Source organism: Pelodiscus sinensis, chromosome 1 (genome assembly GCF_049634645.1).
Source record: "Pelodiscus sinensis isolate JC-2024 chromosome 1, ASM4963464v1, whole genome shotgun sequence".
In the NCBI taxonomy this organism is placed as follows: domain Eukaryota; kingdom Metazoa; phylum Chordata; order Testudines; family Trionychidae; genus Pelodiscus; species Pelodiscus sinensis.
In genome coordinates, this window is record NC_134711.1 from 105829138 (window position 1) to 105853499 (window position 24362).

The 24362-nt window shown below is 42.6% G+C and overlaps 1 protein-coding gene across 9 annotated transcripts in view; it reads right to left on the reverse strand.

Moving 5' to 3' along the window:
• Positions 1 to 24362, reverse strand: part of BICD1 (BICD cargo adaptor 1) — a 228458-nt gene that overhangs the window by 114344 nt on the left and 89752 nt on the right. For all 9 annotated transcript variants that reach the window (XM_075940436.1, XM_075940444.1, XM_075940399.1 and 6 more), the window contains exon 2: positions 5329 to 5541. In XM_075940436.1, coding sequence (XP_075796551.1) covers positions 5329 to 5541 — 213 coding nt within the window. The remainder of the gene's footprint in view (positions 1 to 5328; positions 5542 to 24362) is intronic.

A 24362-nucleotide genomic window follows, 5' to 3' on the forward strand; every position in this document is an offset into this window, starting at 1 on the left:
CTGGCAGTCCCCTTCTGGGCTTTGCACTCTATGACTACAGATTGTGAATGTCACACATCAAACGCCTGGAGTGGGGAGGGCAAAACGCTGGATTCCTTTTAAGTAACAATTGAAGGATGCCTTTCTGAGGTTCTAGACCTCACAACACATCATTAATAATACTCTGACCTCTCAGCAACATTGATGTGATCATTTCAATAGGAACTAGCCGGGCAGAGACACCCAGGCACTTCTTTCCATTCTTAATTGTTGTGGGAAGCACATCCTGCGCCCTCCCAAACCAATGTCTTCTGGCCCCAATTGGAGGCTATTCCAAACTAGTTGCAGTGCAGGTTTCCTCTCAGGATGAGGCCTGAGAGGTCAGATACGGAGTGATTGTTTTGTGAAAAGTTATTACCTTTCCCAGATCTGAAGAAGAGCTCTGTCTAGCTCAAACCCTTGTCTCTTCCACCAACTGAAGTTGGCTTAATAAAAGATATTACTTCACCCATCTTGCCCCTTTCATATGCTGAGACCAACATGGCTACAGCAATACTGCAAACTGGCTGAGTATGACACTATAGTGAGGTGGAGTGGCCGCCCGCTGACCAGGACGGGGAAGAGCCCCTCCCCTTGAGCTTGCTTGGGCAGAGCCTAAGGCCAGCCAATCACCTGCCCAGAAGCTAGGGCTGAAAGTATAAAATGCCAGCCCTAGAGCTCAGTCAATCCCCAGCTGCCAGAGGAACCAGATGCCTGCCCTATGTACTCGTGCTGGGAGGCTGAGGACTGACCTGGACCACCAGGACCATAGGCAGACTTTGACTGGGAGAAACGTCCACCTCTGCCACAGCTGTCGACCCCTAATGCCCCAAGAGAGCCTGCTATGGGACCAGTACGTACACAGGGAGAGACGGAAAGTAGCCCAGGGACAGCCAGTGTTAGTCTGGCCGAACCAGGGCTCATGTCAGTGTGTTGCAGTGAGGATCTCCACTGAGCCAGCAGCAGGCTGATCTGCTGCTGTTAGGGCCCTGGGCTGGGATGTAGTGGAGTGGGTGGGCCTGCATCCCCCCCTGCCACCCAACCCCTAGGTGGCAATTTCTCCACTCTGCCACCTGTGCTTGCCAGATCTCTGCCGGAACAAGGAGACCCAATGGCTGATCTGTCCCATGTTGAACTATTATCTGAGTGTTTGCTGCCCCACCCTGAACCAGGGTCTGGGCCACTCTATACTGTGTGTTTGCTGTTCCATCCTTAGCCCGGGCCGGGGGCCTATGGAGCCTGGCTCGTTGGCTTGGCCTGAGTGTCAGCCTGAGCCCAGGACTAGAATTGCCAGCTTTGAAGTGGGCAATTGACCTATTCACTATTGCCTTGGTCTGACCACAGGACCGACAGCAAGAACTACAGGGACTCAGTGAACTGAGGTAGAGTGGCCGCCCACTGACCCAGAGGGGAAAGACCCTCTCCATGAGCCCTGATGGGCTTCAGGCACAGAATGGGCAAGTACATGATAAATAGCTTTCTGAAAACCGAGTAGTCAGGCAGCAGCAGTCAGTCATGACTATAGTAGCACTTATCAGCAGGGCTCATAACAAGCATCACTGGCCCCTGTGCAACGTGAGGGGTGGCTTGGGTCTAGGCCCCCTGGAAGCGCCCAGGGCTCGAGCGTCTGTTGTCGCAGTAGCATCAGCCCAGAACCCCAGGCCCTTTAAAATTTCTGGGCACTGGGGCAACTACCTCCTTTGTCCTTCCCATTGGCAACCCTGCTCAACAGTTCCTTGTTGTTTTCTAGCTCCCAAAAATGTGGTAGGCATTTCTCCTGCCCATCTCTATGATTTTAGAGTTTGATTCTGCCTACTCCAGTTAGAGTTAGTAGAGGAACACAGGGGACAAAATCTACAGTAACTTAAAGCAGAACAGCACTGTGACGGGGCGCCCTCGCCCCGCACTGCAGTCCCCGCTGAGCAGGCTTTGTTTGGCACCAGGAGGGATGAGCCCCGGCAGTGCGCCATTTGCTCCCACGCTGCTTGGTGGCTAACCGGGCCAAACAGCCCACGGGCGGCGCCGCCAGGGCACGGAGACGGGAGAGGGGAAGGCGCGGAGACATTCCCCCCCCCCCCATAAGCCAGGGCGGAGCGGAGGGGTTGCAGCGCAGGGAACCGCGGACGCCATAGCAACCTGCAAGGGTAGGGGAGCTGGCGTGGGCATGCAACAGCCCCACCCCTTGATGTTGGGAGGGGCAGAAATGGCATGGCGTTTAAAAGCGCTGCCGCCATACCCAGTGGGGGGGGGGGGAGAGCACGGAGAGGACAGCCAGGGCTGTGGCGCACGGGGAGCGAGGCCTGGGACAACTCGGGGGAACTGGCGCTAAGGGGCCGGAGACTCCAGTCAACCGCCCCCCCCTTGTTGGCATCCTGTCAGCCAAAGGGAAGGTGAGCCCTAGAGCAGAGGGGAGCCGCAGGGGAAAGGAAGTAGCCCAGGGCAGAACCCAGAAGGGTTGGTGGGCTGACTAGTTACGGTGGGACGCCCCATCAGCCACACTGGATCCTAGCAAATCTGAGTCCTTAGGGCCCTGGGCTGGGGCCCGTGAGTGAGGACGGGCTCGGGACCCCCTTTTCCCTCCCCCATTGCCGCGGGGAGCACGGTAATCTGTCAGCAACACTGAAGGTGGGTCTGCCGTTGTGGGGGTTGGCCAAGCGACCGCAAGAGATAGGAGGCTGCCTCCAAGTGGGGTCCGAACGATGATAACCTCCAAGGAGGGAGGCGAGTGGGACAGCCGGTTAGGGCCGTCACAAGCACCTTCGTGATTCACTCCCTGTCTCTTAGGACCTATGACATAAATTTCAATGAGATTTATAAGCGTGGAAAGAGAGGAGCAATAAGCTATGTAAGCAACAGGATACCTCTGGATATGAGATTGATGTGAGAGATCTGCATTCCTCCTGGCAAAGGCCTACAAGGACATGAGGTGTGTGGTTACCTGCAATTATTGCACTCCATTCAATGTGTTGTTATTGTAACACTCTGATTTAATAATATGTATTGTACAAAATATGCCTTATGAGGTATCATTTTAAAAGTCTCAGTCTGTTTAACATTAAAATAATTAATATCCGGTTAAGTTGTGTATGCTTTCATTGCATATGAAGTTTTGCTGTGTATGGGCACATAAAAGGTAGTTACAAGAAGGAGGTAAAAAAAATTGTTCTTAACCGCTGATTATAGGACAAGAAACAATTGCTGCAAGGGAGGTTTAAGTTAAGGATGTTAAGGACTATTCGACTATTCGATAAGCAAATGCTTATTGGACAGTTAGTCGACTAGTCCATTTCCCTCCCCCCCTTGCTGCCTCTATCAGATAGAGGCAGAAAAGAGGGAGGGGAAAGGGGTACTTCTAAGCGACAGCGCCACACAGCTGATCCTGGGATCAGGTGTGTGGCACTGCCGCTTTGAAATGCTGAGGCGGTGTTCAAAGGGGCAGCGCTGCACAGTTGGTCCCGGGCTCAGATGTGGGGCACTGCCCCTTTTAAACGCAGCATTTCAAAGCAGCAGTGCTGCATGGAGCCCAGGATCAGCTCGGGACTCCAGCTGATCCCAGACTCTGTGCAGCATTTCTGTGGAACCCAGGATCAGCTGGGGACTTCTCCAGCTGACCCCGGATTCTGGGGAAATGCCATGTGGAACCCACAGTCAGCTGGGGAGTCCCCTACTGACCCTGGGCTGCATGAAGGTGCTTCTGCTTTGAAATGCACAAGAGCCCCCACTGGGGACTCTTGTACATTTCAAAGCTGGCACGCTCACGCCCAGCTCGGAGTCAGCGGGACTTCCTGCTGGCCCCAGGCTGCATGCTGAGTTCTGTATTCCTCCTTTGAAATGTACAGGAGCTGCAGTGGGGGCTCTTGTACATTTCAAAAGAGGAATGCGGAAGTGCCTACCGACTAGTAAAGTAGTCAATGGAAATTCCATCGACTACTCGACTGGTAAATTAACTGTTATTTAACATCCTTAGTTTGTACTAATGGCGTGAGATGCAGCTCAATTCAAATCCTGTCTAATTTATATCGGTTAGACTAATGTTTCTTAAACTTTTTAAGACCAAGGAACACCAGACAATTTTTTTTTTATGAGAAACACCAATGATTTTTTTGTTGACCAAAAAAAAAAAGAAAGAAAAAAGGTCGCCTATTCCTGACCTTTTTGAATTCTGGTGTTCTCCGCGGCACACCTCTGACTGCCTCACAGCACACTGGTGTACCACAGAACACAGTTTAAGAAACACTGGCTTAGACTGTTTTTGTTTATTTTCTGAGATAATCTGCTTTGATCTTTATGCTCCCCACTTAACACTTACAAATATCCTTTTATATTTAAATTCCTTTTTTTTTTAAACTAAAACTGTGTTTTGCTAAAAGTATGTGGAGAATCTGCTCAGCAACTAAAACAGGTGCATTGGCCTCTCCACAATGAGGGAGGAGGTGGATGAAATCAACGTACTGGTGAGACTTTTGACAGGGCAAGATGGTACAGCTCTGGGGTCCTAAACTGTGGAGCTAGGGGAAACGCCTTCATGTTACTGCGGCTGGGTGAATCCCTGCCTGTGCAAAAGTTTGTGTGAGTGTAGGACTGGGGACAGTATACAGCTTGTCACAGCAGCACAATATGAGAGGGAACCCAGGATGGTGAGACAGAGTTCAGTGGTACTCCAGTTCTAGGTTGCACTGTAGGGCAAGGGTGCATTCATCATAGCTATTCTATTAAGAAAAGGGCAAGATTGGGACATCTAGAGACATGTATTCATTGGAGTATGAATCCTTAGCTAGACAGTTTGTTTCCTCCCCAGTACCAACTTTCAAAACAGGAACAAGTTCATGAACTCTGTTTACTACAGCAAAGAGCAAAATGATTGAAGTTCTGGCTAAGTATATTCAACTGAAAGCACCTGAGTAACGATGTAGAAAGTGAGAGGAAGAGAGGAAAATCATCTGAAAAGAACAGAGTGCAAACAACTGGTATTTATGAGAAGTGAATCTTTCTGCAGGTCTTAAAGAGTAAGAGAAGAAAACCCTGCTGTGTTTTTAAAATTATAAATTGCAGACCAGGTTTTACTCCACTGGCAGCTTTTCAAACCATGTCTTTTTTCTTTTTAAAAGCCACCTCCCATTCGGCTGTGGTATACTTAGGATTGATTACAGCATGATGCTCCTGGATGTATAGATACAATGCTATTTTCATACCGTTCAACAAATTCAAAGAAAACCAAGATTCTTAGTCTCCCCTTCTCTCCTTGCCCTCCCTCCCTTCCTTCCACCCCTCCCCAGCTCAGCCCGCTTCCCTCACACGCAATCAATTTACCTCTTTCAGGTCATGGACAATAGCTGTGAGCCTCTCATTCTCTGCCTGGACCTTGGTGACCATTGCTCTGCTCTGTTTCAGCTCATTTTGCATCTCCAAGATCTTCCCCAGGTAATAAGCTTCTTTTGATGCAGACTCCTGCAGGAGAGTCTCTTCGCGTGTTTCTCCATCTTCAGCCACTTTGCGGTGGATTGAGAATGATTGTCCAAATGCCTGCAAGAGTAAAGTAACACAAAGCAAAATTCACGGAAGTCCTTAAAAAAAAAATCTACTGACTCTAGGGAGCAACTCTTCATTGCTATGGGGAATGGACCCACATCTGGGGCTTCCCAGATACGACTATCTAAACGTTGTATTAGCAGCTTCGTAGGAAACGAGGGCCACACTTGATTTGCTTGAAATATCAACATTTTCATCCATTATCATATACCTTATGATGTGTCCCAACTTTAGGCACCCATGGGTTCAAGGACAAGATATGAAGACTCCTTGTAATTCACAAGAAAGCAGACAAGGCCAATAATAAGCAATGAAAATCTCTTTTCCTGTATAGCAAATAGGGATGCCACTTCTAAACTCTTAGGGTGTGTCTAGACTACATGCCTCCATCGACGGAGACATGTAGATTAGACAGATCGGCAGAGGGAAATGAAGCCGCGATTAAAATAATCGCGGCTTCATTTAAATTTAAATGGCTGCCCCGCTCTGCCGATCAGCTGTTTGTCGGCAGATCGGGGCAGTCTGGACGCGCCGCGTCGACAAAGAAGCCTTTCTTGATCGGCACAGGTAAACCTGGTTTCACGAGGCATACCTGTGCCGATCAAGAAAGGCTTCTTTGTCGACGCGGCGCGTCCAGACTGCCCCGATCTGCCGACAAACAGCTGATCGGCAGAGCGGGGCAGCCATTTAAATTTAAATGAAGCCGCGATTATTTTAATCGCGGCTTCATTTCCCTCTGCCGATCTGTCTAGACTACTACGGAGGCATGTAGTCTAGACGTACCCTTAAAAAACAAGTCAGAGAGCATTGCCATTTCATTACTTGCTTCCTTTTAGCCTTTTCTTCCCTGCTTCACTTCCTGCTTTTCTACCCCCTATTCCTCTCTTAAAAAAGTGGTATTATTTAGGGAAGAAGAGGAATTTCTACAGGAACAGATATTTGACAGTAATAGAGATGTAGCCGTGTTAGTCTGGTCGAGCTGAAACAGAAGACAGGACTATGTAGCACTTTAAAGACTAACAAGATGGTTTATTAGGTGATGAGCTTTTGTGGGCCAGATCCACTTCCTCAGATCAAATTATGGAAGAAAATTTGACAGTTGCCAGCTTGACTCATCCCCATTCTGGCACAGCATTTCCCAGTAGTTAATGAGAGAAATGGTTGCTAAGTGCAGCTCTAGTTTAGTGCTTCAGCAGGACCAGTAGAGATCGGCAGCATAATTTAGCTTGATAAGGTTTAATATTACTATTAGCCACAATAATGGAGATCCTGCTCAAAACCACAGAGTATCTCAAAATCCAAAGGAAGTAACAGATACCAAGAGCTACTACAGGTTGAACCTCTTTGGTCTGGATCACAGAAGTTGCTTGGGCAGAGAGTCCCCGGACCAGAGAGCCCTCGTGGCAGCCAGGAACAAGACCAGAGAAGGGGGGTGCAGCCTGGAGAGGAGCTGGGTGCCCAGCACCGGGGCTGGCAAAGGAGTCAGCCCAGGGAGCAGAGAGCTAGGAGCCTGGAACCCAGTGGTCGGGCCGAACCAACAGTGGTGCCCAGCTGGGTAGTAAAGCCTGTTGGTTGGGATGGACCGATTGCAGTACCCAGCCAGGGACAGCGGCTGGTAGCCTGGCAGCTGGGACTCTGGAGGCCCGAGGCAGAGTCCAGCCAATGGCCAGGAAGGGAGCCGGACAGGCAGCTGGGCTAGCAGCGAAGAGAGCACAGAGGCCAAGGGGGAACCTAACCAGGTCTACTGATGGATCCTGGGAGAGTGCAAAGACCATCAGCAAAGGGTTGGAAAATGACCTCCCTTGTGTTTGGCAAACTCCCTCGTTCGGGACCAATCCGGTCCTGAGGATGCCGGACCAGGGAGATCCAACCTTAATAGTAACTAAAGCTCTCACACATACTTCTTAACTAAAAAAAAAAAATTCTTTCTAGAAGATGATAGCTTTCCCATATCAGAACTGACAAAGGTTGTGGACACATCTATTCCTCCAGCGGAGACTCTCCCCAAAATTTAATTCCTGCTGTACGCATAGCTCCATTCCCAGCCTAATCCCCCAAACCCAGAGTGCACCAGACAGTTGTTCCTCTTGTAAACAGCACTCTCCTTTACCTTCTTGATAACAGAAACGTCATACTGAATTAAATTCACTGCTATACTGTTTTTATTTATAGCCTTCTCAGAACACACAGAACATTTTACTGGCATCAGAATTGAAAGAAGCCTTGAGAACATCATGGCAAAACTCTGTTCATACCTTTGTACTCTGTAAGCATGGCTTACCTCAGAAGTATTCTGAGACCAGCATTAAAGCATTCTAAATATATTCAATAATAGATTAATCCAGCTGTCTCTTCAAAAGGCTGCAAGTTCTGAAACAGCAGGAGTCAGCAACTTGCTGGATGGGGTTTTTTTTTTCCCAGCAAGAGGTTCGATTGAAAATAATGAAACTGTTAATTGTGATTCAGTCAATACACCTGTTAATATAACTGAGTTAGGAGCTCTGCTGATACGGTCTATCTTACAAAATAAAAGGTGTATTCAGTGGCTCACTATTAACGGCCAAAGCAATAAAGTGCCTGTCTATCAACGGGACACAGATACTGTGGTGATGAAAGGTAGAGACAAAAAAAAATCCACATCTTTTATACAGTAGAAGCGAAATCCTACTGAGGGAAACAAAAGTTGAGGAACTCTGGCAAGTCAAGAGTATAACTTGCAGCCCTGTGCTCTGGGTGTTCCTAATCCTCTGACTGTCAGAAGCAGAGACTGGTTGACAGGGAACGGATCACTCCATAATTGCCCAGTTCTATTCATTCCTTCTGAAGCATATGGCACCAGTCCCTGTTGGAAGTTAGGGTACTGGAGTAGCTGGACCATTGATCTGAGTCAGTATGGTCATTCTTATGTAAGCTAGATATGTATGTAGACAGACACATTTATATATTACCACACAGCAGCTGGCCTTGGTAGGGCACGAGAAGACAACCAGCCCATGGAAAGGTGAGGGGGCAGGGCCATGCTACTAAATATCTGTATGATTGGAATCTGAATCCTTCTCATGCTGTCAGAAATCACGTAAGGAGAATATTATGCATAAATGCCAGAATGCATCTGTGGCAACCCTGAGAACATAAGAATGGCCATGCTGGGTCAGACTAATGATCCATCTAGCCAAAATCCTGTCTTCCAACAGTGACCAGTACCAACTGCTTGAGAGAGAGAGAGTCAGCAGAATGAGGTATTTTACTGATCCATCCATTGCCTTCCAGTCCCAGGTTCTAGCCGTCAGAGATTTGGGGACACTCAGAGCATGGGGTTGTGTCCTTGACTATCTTGGCTAATAGCCCTTGATGGACCTATCCCTCCTGTCAATGAACCTGTGCATCCTATGTAGGCCATGAGCTCTTTTCCTCATATTTGATGTCAGGGTGTGCTATCTGTACGTTGTGTTGTGCACTGAAAGGGGATCTGAGTTTTTATTTTTCTTTCCTGAAAACCTTCCTCTGGTTAGCATCTGGCCATACTAATTTCATTTAAAAAATATTATATTAGACCCTTGCCCCCAGGAGCTTTAGGGCATAAGAAAAGTCAAATAAACATATTAATTATTATTTGCTGCACCACATCTAACACATTTTCTGTAATAGTGCTGAAACCATATATATACTTCCACTACATACATTTTCAAATGCAAATTGCAGAGCACTGGAACACAATAACTGTCATTTTCCCTAGTGTATACAAGTCTGAGGAAGAAGAGGCAATCATTCACAAAAAGATTGCTTTCCCTCTCGTCCCCATCTGCCAAGAATATGAAGGATCTCACGTGTTTAAGTATACGGCATTTAAGAGATACCACTGTTACATTTTCTCCCCCACTCACAAAGGAACCAGACTCAAAAACCTAGCAGAATCCATGTGCATACTAGAACTCTATTAGGGGGAACCAAGTTGAAGGAATCCAGTGGATCCAAGTGGTATTCTGAATACACGCATAATCTGTTCTGAGCAGGATCTTGTTTTGGTAATTTTTGTGGACAGAGCTTATTTTCTGGGCAGAACTTGAATGCCCACCTTCAAGATTCTGCTTTCCTTCTCCCTCCCTCAGCCCCACCGTGGTCTATCACAAGTAGTTTCCTTCCTTCCGTGAAGAGTATGGAATATTTGAAGTTACATATATCACATGCACACTATGCTATGTGTTTGTATTAGCAAAGACAAGATCAAAAAAGTATGCCTTGCCCTTGGAATAGTGAGGTTTGCAGCTACTCAAGATCCTTGAGGAAGATTGTGCCTCCACCTCCTTACATCCTTCTTCTTCCTCATCTCTTCCTTTGTCTTTGCTAGCAATTACAGTAAATAACTATCTTTCTTCTTTAACTCACTCCATACTAAATACATCATATTATTTGAAAATGGGGGGAAGGGAATCAGAGAAGTAATACCACCTTTGCCAAACTTCATTTTAATCACTTTGATTTCATTTTGCACATTTTGTCTGCTTTGCTTATTTAGATTGCAAGCTTTCTTGGCAAGGACTATCTCTTATTATATGTGCACAGTAGCTACTATCACAATGGGGCTCTGATACTGATTGTATTACAATAGTGCCTAGAGACTCCAAACAGCTAATATTAACCTACCAGAATTATTTTCGTGATGTTAGCTCTTTTTTCTTCATATCATATTTTAAAAAATTCAAGAATAGTAGATCTTTAAGTCTACAGAGTATTGATCAAAATGCAATTGTTTAACATACTAGCAGCAATCCAACTGCTTGTTTTTTCAAACTACAGCGAGACCTGGAAAGATGTTTATTTTTTCCTTATATTACATAATATGCCAATATAATCTCGGGCCATGTTAATAACATGCTTTTCTTGATATAACTAATCATAAAGTGGCACTGCTAAACAGCTTAGGGTCAGGTTTTTTGTCATTAACTAGGGCTGGTGACTGAAAGGATACATGACCTTGTAATTAAGGTTGTAGAGTAAGTTTCCAGAGACCAAGGTTAGAGTCCCAATCTGCTGCAGGCTTTCTGAAAGACTTTAGGCAAATTGTCCCAATCTGCAAAATGTAGATAATGTTATTTCCCTCACTCTAAAGAGTGTTGTGAGAAGGCATTAGTAATTGTGAAGTAGTAAGGGACATATGTAATTAAGACAGAAGTCTATTACATATATACGGTATTTATTGCCTTAGTGTCTATAAACAAGAAAAAAGTGTAAATCTCTTATCTCCACATACCAGTAGACTTAATTTAATAAATTCAGCATGGATGTAAGCTGGTCTGAAAATGGAAAGACAGTGGATCTAGCACCATCTGCCACAGGGTATCAAACTTGGTATCTTATGGATACAAATGTGAAGGTGTCTTATCTATACTATAGATATACATGGACGCAGCGTATATAAACTGGGATAATTTCTAGATTATAAATGCAGAACTGTAGCATGAAACAAGCAATTCTTAATATTCCCCCATCGAGGGCCGTGGATAAAAGGAAATACAGTTATGTGGACTTCTTTCTGCTTGTTTTCAACAGACCCTCTGTAGAGTCTAAGCTCCTGACTGAGGTTCATATATCAAATCCAAGTAAACAAATACTGTCAGAAATTTACTAGGGGGCCTGTTTCATTCAGATCAGCCAGAGGTATCTCTATGCTCATGTAGCCTCAGTTCATTCCCTGCAGATTTCAATCAATATAGCATGGTGTGAGGACCTTGGGCAAACATGCATAAATTTCCAACTTCATTTTTATAAACGAGGAGCAAAAATATCCCCATGTATATCTCTAAGGACACATTTCTAGTCAAGGACAAGAAAAAGCTATCCTGACAATTAATGTGCAAATCATAATTTTCATTTTTAATCAGCAACCTAGTAGAAGTGGGAGTTGAATAAAAATCCTCCTCTAAAAGGAATTATAGCACTCCAGAGGATGAACATACACCGTGCCTGAGAATTCTCTTGAGACACAGAAAACACATGAAAGTAGAACGTGATAACAAAGGCACTGCTTATGCATGACACAACTAATTAGATTTATGCTGATGGTTTAAAGCAATTCTATTATTGATTATATTTGTTTTGAACAACATTATTCCTATAAATAGTGAATCACACATTCTTAAGATCACTTAAACTGTAGCTATAGCCACAACCATCATTTACACCTATTTTCAGATCATCGTACATTACTAATCCAATCACTGCTGAATTTAGTAAATTAAAATCTATCAATATTTGGAGATAAAATGTTTATACTTTCTTGCTAATAGGTTATATGAATCCATATTGTTATTAGGACAAATTCTTCAGCACTTACTAACCCTAAAATCCCATTAAAACAAATGAGAGATTTGTCTGAACAAGGATCACCCAGGATTTCTTAGTATAATGTCTGTATGAACTATTAGTCAGAAAACACCTCTCATGGACTCTTGAAAACATTGTAAATAAATGGGAAACCCTAAGTTTAAGTGACATTTAACAATGTACTGCTTTCCATTATATGCACAAAATAGGCAAATTAACGGTTCTTTCCTTTCCCTTGTTTGCCTGTCGGTGACTTGCAGAGACCATCTGGTTTAAGTTTGATTCCTTAAACATTAAATCACAGTATTAGGGCAAGATCATTTCTAGCCCTGCTACAGCCTTTCAGAACAACAGGGTGGGAGGAAGAATGACATGGAGATATTGGGACTGGCCAGATGCTTTCTCCTCCATGTCTGCATTCATACACCTCCCCCTTTAGCACCACGAGGAGTGGGCAGACACCACTGGTCCTTCCACTTTTACAGCTTAGCCAGGAAGGTTGGGGGTGAAGGGAGGAATACGTGAAAAAAGGATGCAGTATTTCCCCCCGCTACACTCCAGGAAACATAAAATCATTACATATATGGTTTGCAGGTAACAAAAATTGGAAGAGTGAGAAATAATGAGGAGGCTGGGTCACTGAGTGAGATCAGTCTGGAACATTTGCTAAACTGTGCACAAGGAAACAATATGTGTTTTAATGAAGCTAAATTTAAATATATACACCTAGGACCAAAGAATATAGGGGCACGTCTTACAGGATGGGGGACTCTATGCTGGGAAGATGTGACTCTGAAAAAGGATTTGAGGGTGAATAATCAGCTAAACATCAGCTTCCAGGGCAACACTGTGGCCAAAAAAGAACCATGTTTGAACTTAATAAGCCATGATGTCTTATTTAAATAAATCTTCAGATGAGTTGGTTATTTGACCGTTAAGTAATACTAGTTACAGCATTATGCAGAACAAAGAAAGGAATGTACGTTACCAACTCTCTGTAACTGGTAAAGTGACAACAGCTTCTTTGCTCCCAATTAACTTCCCAAAATTTATTTCTTATACCAGGGTTAAGCCAAAAAAATGTTCTCTGTTCGGAGGAAAAAGCTACTCTCCCAAAATTGATCCTACTGAGTGTTCTGTTTTTAATGCCATCATTTACCACATTACTTCTGGAATTTCTTGTATGATATCTTAATTTCCATGATATATAAGCAAAAGGACTTTTGAGACAACAGTGTGCCCTTGTAGCCAAGAAAGCTAATGGCATATTAGGGTGCCATAGGTGTATTTCCAGCAGATCTAGATACATTATTATTCCCCTTTATTCGGCACTGGTGAAGCCACATCTGGAGTATTGGGTCCAGTTCTGGGCCTCCTACTACAGAAAGGATGTGGACACATTGGAGAGGGTCCAGCGGAGGGCAACCAAAATGATTAGGGAGCTGAAGCACATGACCTATGAAAAGAGGCTGAGGGATTTGGGCTTATTTAGTCTGCAGAAGAGAAGAGTGAGGGGAGATTTGATAACAGCTTTCAACTTCCTGAAGGGAGATTCCAAAGAGGATGGAGAGAGGCTGTTCTCAATAGTGACTGATGGCAAAACAAAGAGCAATGGTCTCAAGTTACAGAGGTATAGTTTGGATGTTAGGAAAAACTATTTCACTAAGAGGGAGGTAAAGCATTGGAATAAGTTACCTAGGGAGGTGGTAGAATCTCCATCCCTAGAGGTTTTTAAGACCTGGCTTGACAAAGCCCTGGCTGGGTTGATTTAGTTGGGGTTGGGGTCCTGCTTTGGGCAGGGGGCTGGACTCGATGACCTTCTGAGGTCTCTTCCAGCCCTAGAATTCTATTACTCCAGTTATAATTCTCATCTGTGGTAACATGCAATTCCTAATGAGTTACACATTTACTTTAATAAAGAAATTTCACACATTTCATACATCTCAGAAAACATTTTGCACAACAAATCTCATGAATCACAGAATATAATTAGATGATAAGCACCCCTTATCAGTTGTTCCCACTCATTCATTTTAACACTGCTATAGTATCAGGCAGCCATTTTAGTGCCAAGGAACCTTTCTTGAACACCAGGACTAAGTCAAAGAAGTTAAAAGATCATAAATATTTCTTCCTGCATTTTGTCACCTACTATGATTCAACTTAAATACACAGAACTTTTCAGCTTAATATGAACAAAGTATTAAATTGTACGACTACACCACAAAAAAGATTTCAATTAAAATTTAGAAGAACTGTAGTGGTTTTAATATCTACTAAAAGGGCTAATGAAATCATCGGCTGCATCAATAGGGGAACCCCAAGAAGGAGGAGGAAGATTATTTTACCTGTGTAAATGGCAATGGTGTGACTACTGTTGGAATATTGCATCCAGTTCTGGTGTCCACGATTCAAGAGTGTTGAAAAATTAGAGGGGGTTCAGAGAAGAGCCACAGGAGTGATTAAAGAATTAGAAAATATTCCTTATAGTGCTAGAGTCAAGGAGCTCAATCTTTGTCAAACCAAAGAAACTTTAAGTGGTGACTTGATTACAGTCTATACATGTACCTACTTAGGGAATAAATATTTAATAACGGGCTCTTCAACCTAATAGAGAAATGGCTGGAAGATGAAGCTAGAGAAATTCAGACTGGAAAAAAAGATGTAAATGTTTAACGCTACAAGTAATTAACCAATGGAACAATTTACAAAGGGGTTATAGCAAATTCTCTGACACAGCAAAAACAAAAAATAAAAAGCTCTGTGTATGGAATGAATTGTCTTTCATTGAACAATGTGCAAGGGAGAACAGTTTTAGCAGGATAATATGTTTCTTGCCTTATCAGCAGTTTAAGTGACCTACCTTCAGAAAGTGAAATAATTGGGTGAGAATAAGCAAAAAGTTTGTGGGTGTCATAAAAAAAGTGATCCAATCAAAGAGATTACTTCATCCATCTGGTCACCCTATTAAGCAAACCAAGCAATCATGTGCGCTTCAGTTCCACTGAGAAAAAAGTACTAAGTACTGAGAAAGTACTAAAGAATGAAAACCTGGCTCCACTGAAGTCAATGGCAAAACTCCCATTGACTTTAATGGGGTCAGGATTTCAACCATAAGTATTTATATTTGGATCAGGCGAGTGGGCTTCATGAACGGCCCACCATCTCAGTGGGCCATAAGATTGTTGTAGTCAAGATGGTCTCCCAGAATAGGGTAGTTTTGCCATCTGGACTTGTGTACCCCCTCTCCGCTGCTTCCGGTCGCCTTTCCCTCCGGCGAGGCTGTCGATTCCCAGCCTGCAAGCCTATACAGGCTGGGAGCCCTCCTTCCCCAGTACCACTTCCACCCTTTCCCCACCCCCGCAAGTTGCCAAATCCCAGCCCGTGAGCTCGTACAGGCTGGGAGCCTGCAGCCCTCGCCCACTCCCCACTGCTACTTCCACTTCTGCCCCTCTTCTGCAAGGCCACTGACTCCCAGCCCACACAGAGCAGTTCTCCACCTGCAGCAGGCTGTGGGCAGGGGGCTGCTTCTGGGTGATGATTGACTGTTGTAACCAGTTAATCTGTTACCCATTCACAGCCCTGTTGTGTAGCTAGAATATGCAGAGTGTGGCAACTGAACTGTAATAGCACTTTGGATGCAGAGGGAAAGCACAGCTCTCAGTCCACGTTGCATGGAAATCAGCATGCACCTCACGTCACGTGACTTTGCTTTATGTGCATGTCACTTTAATACTGGTAGGAAAAAACCTATGCAGACAGTGGAACCTGGCAACCCTGTGCATGAACAACAGTAAACAAAATGTCTCATGGGCCACACATAGAACCCTGCCGGGCTGCATGCAGCCCCTAGGCCAGTGATCTCCAACCTTTTTACACCCAAGATCACTTTTTAAGTCTCTGAACAGGCGAAGATCTACTGCCCCGCCCCTTCCTTGAAGCCCTTCCTACATTACGTGAGGAGATCTAATGTAAATGTACTGCCCAGGTGCGCAGTTCAGAGAGGGTTCAAGAGCTACTCTTAGAGCCCCTGAGATCTACCGGTAGATCGCGATCTACTGGTTGGTGACCACGGCCCTAGGCTGAAGGTTGCCCACCTGCTGTATAATATTATTTTCCAGAGAGACTTTCACACAACTTAGCAAGTGTAATCAAACATTCTCCTTTGGCACTGCTTACTCCTACAGTGGTGGTTCCCCACAAAAGGAAGAAGTTCATTCTTCATATTACCCTTTGTCTGTGTCTAGACTGCAGGTTTTTTTCGAAAAAACTTCACCTGCGTCTAGACTACAGCCGCGTTCTTTCGAAATTAAATTGAAAGAATGCGGCTTTTCTTTCGACGGCGGTACTCCTCATTTCACGAGGAAGAACGCCTTTTTTCAAAAGTGCTCTTTCGAAAAAAGGCGTTCTGGAATGCAAACAGGGCTTTTTCGAAAGAGGGCATCCAGACTGCCTGGGTGCTCTCTTTCGAAAAAGCAGCTCACTTTTTCGAAGGAAGAGGTTGCAGTCTAGATGCTCTCTTTTGAAAGAGGCTTTTTTGAAAGATTCTTTCAAAAAAGCCTCTTTCGAAAGAGGCTTGTAGTCTAGACGTACCCATGTTGTCATGAGGAGAAAAGCCAATGTCATGGAGAAATCAGGAAGTTTTCTGCCCTTTTTCAGGCTAAAGTTTCTTTGCAGATAACATTGTTCAATAATTTTGAGTGGTTAAAAAAAAAGTATAACACTTGCAGGCTGTGAACATAGACACTTTGGCTACGTCTAGACTACATCTCTTTTTCGGTAAAGGGATGTAAATTAGGCATGTCGATATTGCAAATGAAGCCGGGATTTAAATATCCCACGCTTCGTTTGCATAATGGTAGCCGCTTTTTTTCGAAACAGGGCTTTTCTGAAGCCACCCCCGGCAGTCTAGACAGGGATCTTTCGAAAATAAAACCCTTTTTTGAAAGATTCTGTACTCTTCAAAAAATGAGATTTACAGGATCTTTCGAAAAAGGGTTTTATTTTCAAAAGATCTCCATCTAGACTGACTTCTTTTTTTTTCCGAAAAAGCCCCATTTAGAAAAAAAGCAGCGGCCGCCATTATGCAAATGAAGCACAGGATATGGAAATCCCGGCTTCATTTGCAATATCGAGGTGCCTAATTTACATCCTTTTTCTGAAAAAGGGATATAGTCTAGACACACTCTTTACAAAGAGAAGACTCCCCACAGTTCTAAATATTCAATGTACATGATTTGCCCACTTCTAGAGATAGCATTTTTGTGGTATGTCCCTCTGATGTTAAAAGCTCATTATAAACTCAACTCATGCCTCCTAAACTGGGTTATGCTTTAGTGGGCAAACCAGAGCAAAAGGGGCTTGGTCTTTTGTTAAGTGAAAAGCATATGCTACAAATCAAAGTGTGTTTCAATCCACATGTACATTTTTACAGACTTTCCATTTAGTTACATTACATGGAGCTCATTTCCAATTTATATTAGTAATTTACACCTGAACCACTCTTGGACAACTCATTAAATGAAAACTATTATCAGCACTGCTAATCTGACACAGATGAAAAAAAAACAGCTAGAGCAGAGTACAATCCATTCAGTGGACCCAGAGTCCTCCTGAAAGTGTCACAACTGTACATAGCATGTCTCCACATTTTGTATTCAGATCTCAGTTTACTGAATGATGTGTAACATCACAAGTAGGCGTATAGCTCCCTACCGTTTCCAGAACTGAGACAACATTTGCTAAATGTTTATTCCAGCAAATACACAAAAGACCTCGAACTCATGAACTGCAGCACAAATTTCAATTGCTTTTGACAAGAATACGAAAATAATCAATATACAAGGTGCTAAAAAATCCCTATTTGGGGGAAGGAGGCTGAAGAGGGGAACATCACACTGGTATTGCAGGGGTCTCAGCAGAGATGATGTACAGAGGAATAAATGTCCTAACATTTCCTTTACGAACCCAACACCCAGCTATGTCCACATAGTCTAGCTAGCCCATTAAACCCATCACAGGCAGTAACAGCTCCACTTTAGGAGCTATGTACAAGAAGTTTTCAAGTTCAGAATTCCTCTCTTAGAACTCTGTGTAGCTATAGGATGGGATTTGCAAGGCTTAGTAACTCATTCAACAATGTGCTAAGTCACTTTTGAAAATCCCAGTTGTGCATCTATAGATATTCCTGCTACATGAGGATGGAGTTTAAAGCAGTGATTCTCAGTGGGAATATGCATACGTGTTCCAGAGGATATTCAACTAATCTAGATCAGAGTTTGTTAACCGGGCAAGAGGGTTCATAGGTCAGATTTGGGGGAAGGGGGATCACAAGTGCAGATCCATCATTAAGGGGTGGCAAGCAGGGCAACTGCCTGGGGGGAAGGGGGTACAAAGCTAATCTATATGCTTCAGACAAGGCTCACAAATGAAAAACAAGCTCAAGTATCACACTGAAATATATGTGCAATATTTATATTCCAGTCAGTTTTATAATTATATGGGGGAAATGAGAAAGCAAGCAACTTTTCAGTAACAAAGTGCTGGGACACTTTTGCATTTTTATGCCTGATTCTATAAGCAAGTAGTTTGTAAGTGAGGTGAAACTTGGGGTTGGAAAGACACATCTGACTCCTGAAAGGAATACAGTAGTCTGGAAAGGTTGAGAGCCACTGGAATAAAGATTTCATCGGCACAGGTTTGGGGGGGAAAGAAGGGCGGAGGGGGGGATTGGAAGAAGGAAACTTTTATGGATTAAAAAAAATCAACTTACTCCAATAACCTTCACCTTACACCACACTAAAGAAAACAAGGGAGAGGCAGTATGACCGGTAAGCCCCTGAGTGCCAACTGTCAGTCCCCTAACCCCACACACATATACTGTAGCTCATATCAGATCGGATACAGTTATTGTCCCAACACAATTTTGCACAATATATATCCCAAAGGTGTCCTGTGAAATATCACATATAAACTGGTAATAACCCTGTGCTGGAAGTCTCTGTATGAGGTAAGACCAGATTGTACACAACGGTTAGATATATGCTGGAAATACGTTCCTAACATGTCTTGGAGGCAAAGCATAAAACCAACTTATCCTAGACAAGGGAATCTGCATTTACCTGTCATACTGGCTTGATTATAGGCGAAGAACGATGAAAGTGCATTACATACAAGATAAACAAAGCCACCTAGCTAAATGAGTAGGGAAGAAGAGCTTTTAACATTCACACTGGGAGATAGAATCTGCATCCCAGAAAGGCTTTCCGATTCTTGAGTCAAAGACAATAAGCTTTGGCTACGTCTACACTGGCGTGATTTTCCGGAAATGCTTTTAACGGAAAAGTTTTCCATTAAAAGCATTTTCAGAAAAGCACATCTAGATTGGCAGGATGCTTTTCCGCAAAAGCACTTTTTGCGGAAAAGCATCCGTGGCCAATCTAGACGCTCTTTTCCGCAAAAAAGCCCCGATCGCCATTTTCGTGATTAGGGCTTTTTTGCGGAAAACAAATCTCTGGTGTCTAAACACTGGCCCTTTTACGCAAAAGATTTTCGGAAAAAGACTTTTGCCCAAACGGGAGCAGCGTAGTATTTCCGCAAAAGCACTGACAATCTTACATGAACTCATCAGTGCTTTTGCGGAAATTCAAGTGGCCAGTGTAGACAGCTGGCAAGTTTTTCCGGAAAAGCGGCTAATTTTCCGGAAAAACTGTCCAGTCTAGACACAGCCTTTGAGAAATATAAGGGGGCAAAAACACCCTTCACACATTTGATTTATCATTCATTTAGGGAATAAGAGAGCCCAGCACCCGGTGAGCTTATGAAAGCTGGACCTCCTTTGATGGCAAGAGTTAATGGAGACTTATACGGCTAGGCCTAGACTACACTCTTTTACTGGAAAAAACTACGCAAATTGCATTCTGCAATTTGTGTAGCTTTTTTCCAATTGTTTTTCCGGAAGAGGGTTTTCCACTATTTGGCCCTGTCTAGACGGGGCCAAATGGTGGAAAAGCCTCCTCTTTCGGCGGAGCTCTTATTACTTGTAGAACAAGGTATACAGGGCTCCCTGAAAGAGCGCTTTTGCTCTTCTGTAAAAAAGCGCAAGAGCAAATGTGTTCCCTGGACACAGCGTAGTTGGTATCCCGGAAACACTCACCAGTCTAGACATACCTTTAATGTAAGAGAGAATTCTGCTTAGACAAAGCTTGTAACTTGCTGAAATTAAGTTTCAGTCAATAGAAAGTGTGTTTTGGTTTGTTATATTTGTAACCAGACCTGTCTTCTATTCATGCTTTGTACTGTATCACTCAAATTTCTATTCTTTTTCAATCAGCATATTATTATTTTATTACAAAACCATCTCAGTGCTGTGTATTAAAGTGGAGAGCGAGTCCCCAGATAGCCAACCAGACTGGTGCACACTTCCTTTCTTTGGAGACAGTGTATTCAGTAACTTCTATCAGTGGCCAGTGAAAAGGACTGGACATTGTAAAGAGACATTTCGGGAAAACTCAGGAACTGGGGCACACTGATTGCTACTTGCCAGTCAAGACTTGGACTAACAGAAGAGTTCATTGGCAAGGCAGACAAGCTAGTTTATCAGAGATCTGACACACAGCTTAGCAAAACTTTCATTTGGCGAGGTTGGGCGAGGTAACATGGAGCTTACACTTCTTGGTACCCCAAGCAAAACATCACAACCAACTGTTTGAAGCAGCTCAGAGCTCTGGCTTGTTAGAAGACTTAGTGGAGATGAATTAGGGGGCAGAGTGCAAAGGTGAATGATAAACACAATTTAACACATGGCTCTACAGTTTATTACATGGCTATCATATGACACACACACAATTTTCAGCAAGGAAGATTTAGGTTAGATATTAGGGAAAACTTTCTAACTGTAAGGATATGAAACCATTTACCAATGGAGTTTGTGGAATCCCCATTACTGGAGATATTTAATAACAGGTTTGATTTGGGTATACGTTTTCCTGCCTCAGAGGAGGAAAATCTAGATGGCCTGTCAAAGTCCATTCCAGCCTTACATTTCTATACAAGATGAGATAACATGACTTTTTCAGACCCATCTAAGAAATGAGGAAATTTAGAGACAATTTTAATTTAAAAATATCTATTAAATGGTGTTTTATATTAGATCACAGATTTAGCGAATAGATTTGCTAATTAAAGCTATATGGATAATCACAACAAAGCAAAACCAAAATCACTAAGAGAAAAAATCTGATTCTGGTCTGTGAAAATTTATCCTGGCTATTATTACACATGATGTAATTGATTTCTGCAAAAGCTGCATCCAATACTTTGACAGCTTGGAAATCCATTAGATACCTGCATATTAAGCCAACTGAGTGGTGCTGTAAACAGATTGCATGGGGGAGGGAAAGAAGTTCAAAATTTTAAATACTAAACGAAGTAACATATTTTAGTTCCTTGAAAATGCAGCAAACAATTCAGTCCACTTGTTACAATGTGATATTTGTGAAAAGGTTAACCCTCGTGGGTCAAAAAAATAAAATGCCTCAATCACTGCAATGGTTACAGATGGCTGGAACTATTCCAGGCCAAAAAGTCATCTGAAAAATTTCAGTTCATACCCTGGAACAATGTGGAAGAGTAAAGCAAACATATTAGAATAATTATGCATGCCAGTCTTTGGCAGGAAAACTTGAGGGGAAAGAGAGAGAGAGAGAGACAACCTTACAAATTCACTGCAACCCCCTGGGAACAGTTCTTAGGAAGATCGGAGCGGAATGGTGATAGATATTTTGCAAAGAAAAAGAATATGGACCTTTTGCAAATGTTGTAATGAAATTATGAGACTTCTAGGAATACAAGTGTCTGCACATAAAAGTGTCTGCACATAAAATCATGGAGTCTCTATCAGAATTAGATATTTTGCAAAGAAAAAGAATATGGACCCTTTGCAAATGTTGTAATGAAATTATGAGACTTCTGGGAATACAAGTGTCTGCACATAAAATCATGGAGTCTCTATCAGAATTATATTTTTTTAAAATCAACATAAAAGATATGCTATCACTCAAACAGAAGTTGTGGTGTAAATGCAGGAACTCAGTGTGAGGTTCTATGGCCCACCACACTCGATGACTACAGTGTTCCCTTAATTGTCTTAACATATATGCATTATTATTATTATTATTATTATTATTAATAATAATAATAATTTGAATTGATTTTTTAAAAATCAACTTCAAAATTTTCTGACTAATAAAAAGGAAACATTTTCCCCCGCATATTTTCATGAGATGTTTTCCCATTTTTTTCAACCAGTTTTAAAAATCATCATATTGGTCACCAAAAATGTAATAATTTTTTCTTATACTGCTGATATACACTGAATTTGGAAGTTTTCCACAGCAAGTTCTAGTTTTAAAAAAAAAACACCCAAAACATTTTATCCAGAGAAAAGCAGCAGCACATGCTGTTCCATATTTCCACACCAAAATAACCCGGAGAGACTCAGACTTAGGGTTGCCAGATGGTTTAAACAAAAATACCAGACACACTTGACTTTACATCACATTCTACATTACATCTTATTTAGAAAATACTGGACATTTATAGTTTCTCATTTCAATTTTCTCAATTTGTTTCTGAACAGAAAGCTCAAATATTGGACTGTCTGGTTCAGAACTGGATACCTGGCAACCCTACTCAGACTCATTCAATCCTTTCCTACCTCCATGAGGAATACACTTGAAGTTTTAAAGTTGTGGACTCTTTGGATTATTTTAACACTAATTCTGCAGTTACAGAACATCTTTATGCTAAAGCAAAGACATGTGAACATGCCGATTTCCTTTAAAAATTACACCAATACTTCTACTTCAAATGCACCATTGCAACAAATTTTTGTCCTAAGATTGTCGTTCTTTTTTTTTTTTTGGTAGGCATGACAATTTGTAATCTCTTGGTTTCATTTCATTTTCAGCACAAGCAGTTCAATCTACTTCACCTATCGAAAAGATCAAGAGAGAACTTGATTAAAATGTATAAGTCTTTTCAACAGCAGAAAATACCAGTAACTAAAAAGCTCTTTAATCTAGTGGAGAAACAAGAACCAATGGCTGGACGTTAAAGAGTGAAATATTCAAGTTATCAGAGAGGTGAATACCAAGAGAGGAGAAACTGCTTTTGTAGTTGGCTAGCCATTCACAATCTTTGTTTAATCCACACCTCCACATCAGCTGCTAGAAGTGGGCCTCATCCTCCCTGACTGAATTGACCTCGGTAACTCTTAGTCTATAAGGTGCCACAGGACTCCTCGTCACTTTTGCAGATCCAGACTAACACAGCTACCTCTCTGATAACTTGAATATTTCACTCTTTAACGTACAGCCATTGGTTCTTGTTTCTCCACTAAATTAAAGAGCTTTTTAGTTATTCTTGATTGGTACTCTTTTATAAGCCTGTATATTTATACCTGCCTCTGGAATTTCTACTACATGCATCTGCAGAAGTGGGTCTTTGCCCACGAAAGATTATGCTCCAATACATCTGTTAGTCTATCAGGTGCCACAGGACTCCTTGTCGCTTTTGCATATTCAAATTAGAAATAAGGCATCATTTTTGTAACAATAAGGGTGATTAGCCCCTGCACAGAACTACTGACAGAAATGATATCTTCAAATCAAGACAGAATGGCTTTCAGTAAGCAATGTGGTGCATGAACCACTGGTTGTACATGAGCTTGATGTTCCACCAGTTCACTTCACGACAACTTAAAGGGTGTTGTTCCATGAACCAACAACATTTGGGAGTCATGGCTTTAGTGAAACAAGTGATTAGGTTCAATACAGGAGAAAATGTATGAAATTATTTGCCCGCTGTTATACAGGAGATCAGGGTAAATGGCCTAATAGCACCTTCAGGCATTCAAAAAATACCCCAAACTATGAGTTTATCCTTATTACCTTTAAACCAGCACTGGAGATCTGTAAGGTAAATTTACATCTTTTCCTATTTCTACAATTTATCATGGAAAATTAGGCACTGACAAGCAATAAGATAGTTACTGGTGACACTCTATTCAACACTTCGTAATCGTATTGACACATAGTATGTACTTCAACAGGCTTATATTCTACTTTAGACACCAATAAAACAACACAGGCATAGAGCATATAGGTGATGGAGAAAGCTTCATAAGGCTTCATTGAAAAAGCATGTCTCAGGAAGGAAACTAAAATGTGGATTTACCTTCAAGTCGTAAGGGATTTAGGGTAGTCTTGCCAATCAGGCACTAGATTAGGACTCAGGAGACTTGACTTCAATTCCTAGCTCTGCAACAGATTTTCTTTTTGACCTTGGGTGTATCACTTCAATTCTCAGTGCCTCAATTTCAAATATTCTGAACATAAAAACAATCCCAGGAATAACCTTGCCACCTCATCTGCCACCCTGCTTTCTGCTTTTCCTCTGACCAATCTACTTAGAATAAAAACTCTTCAGTA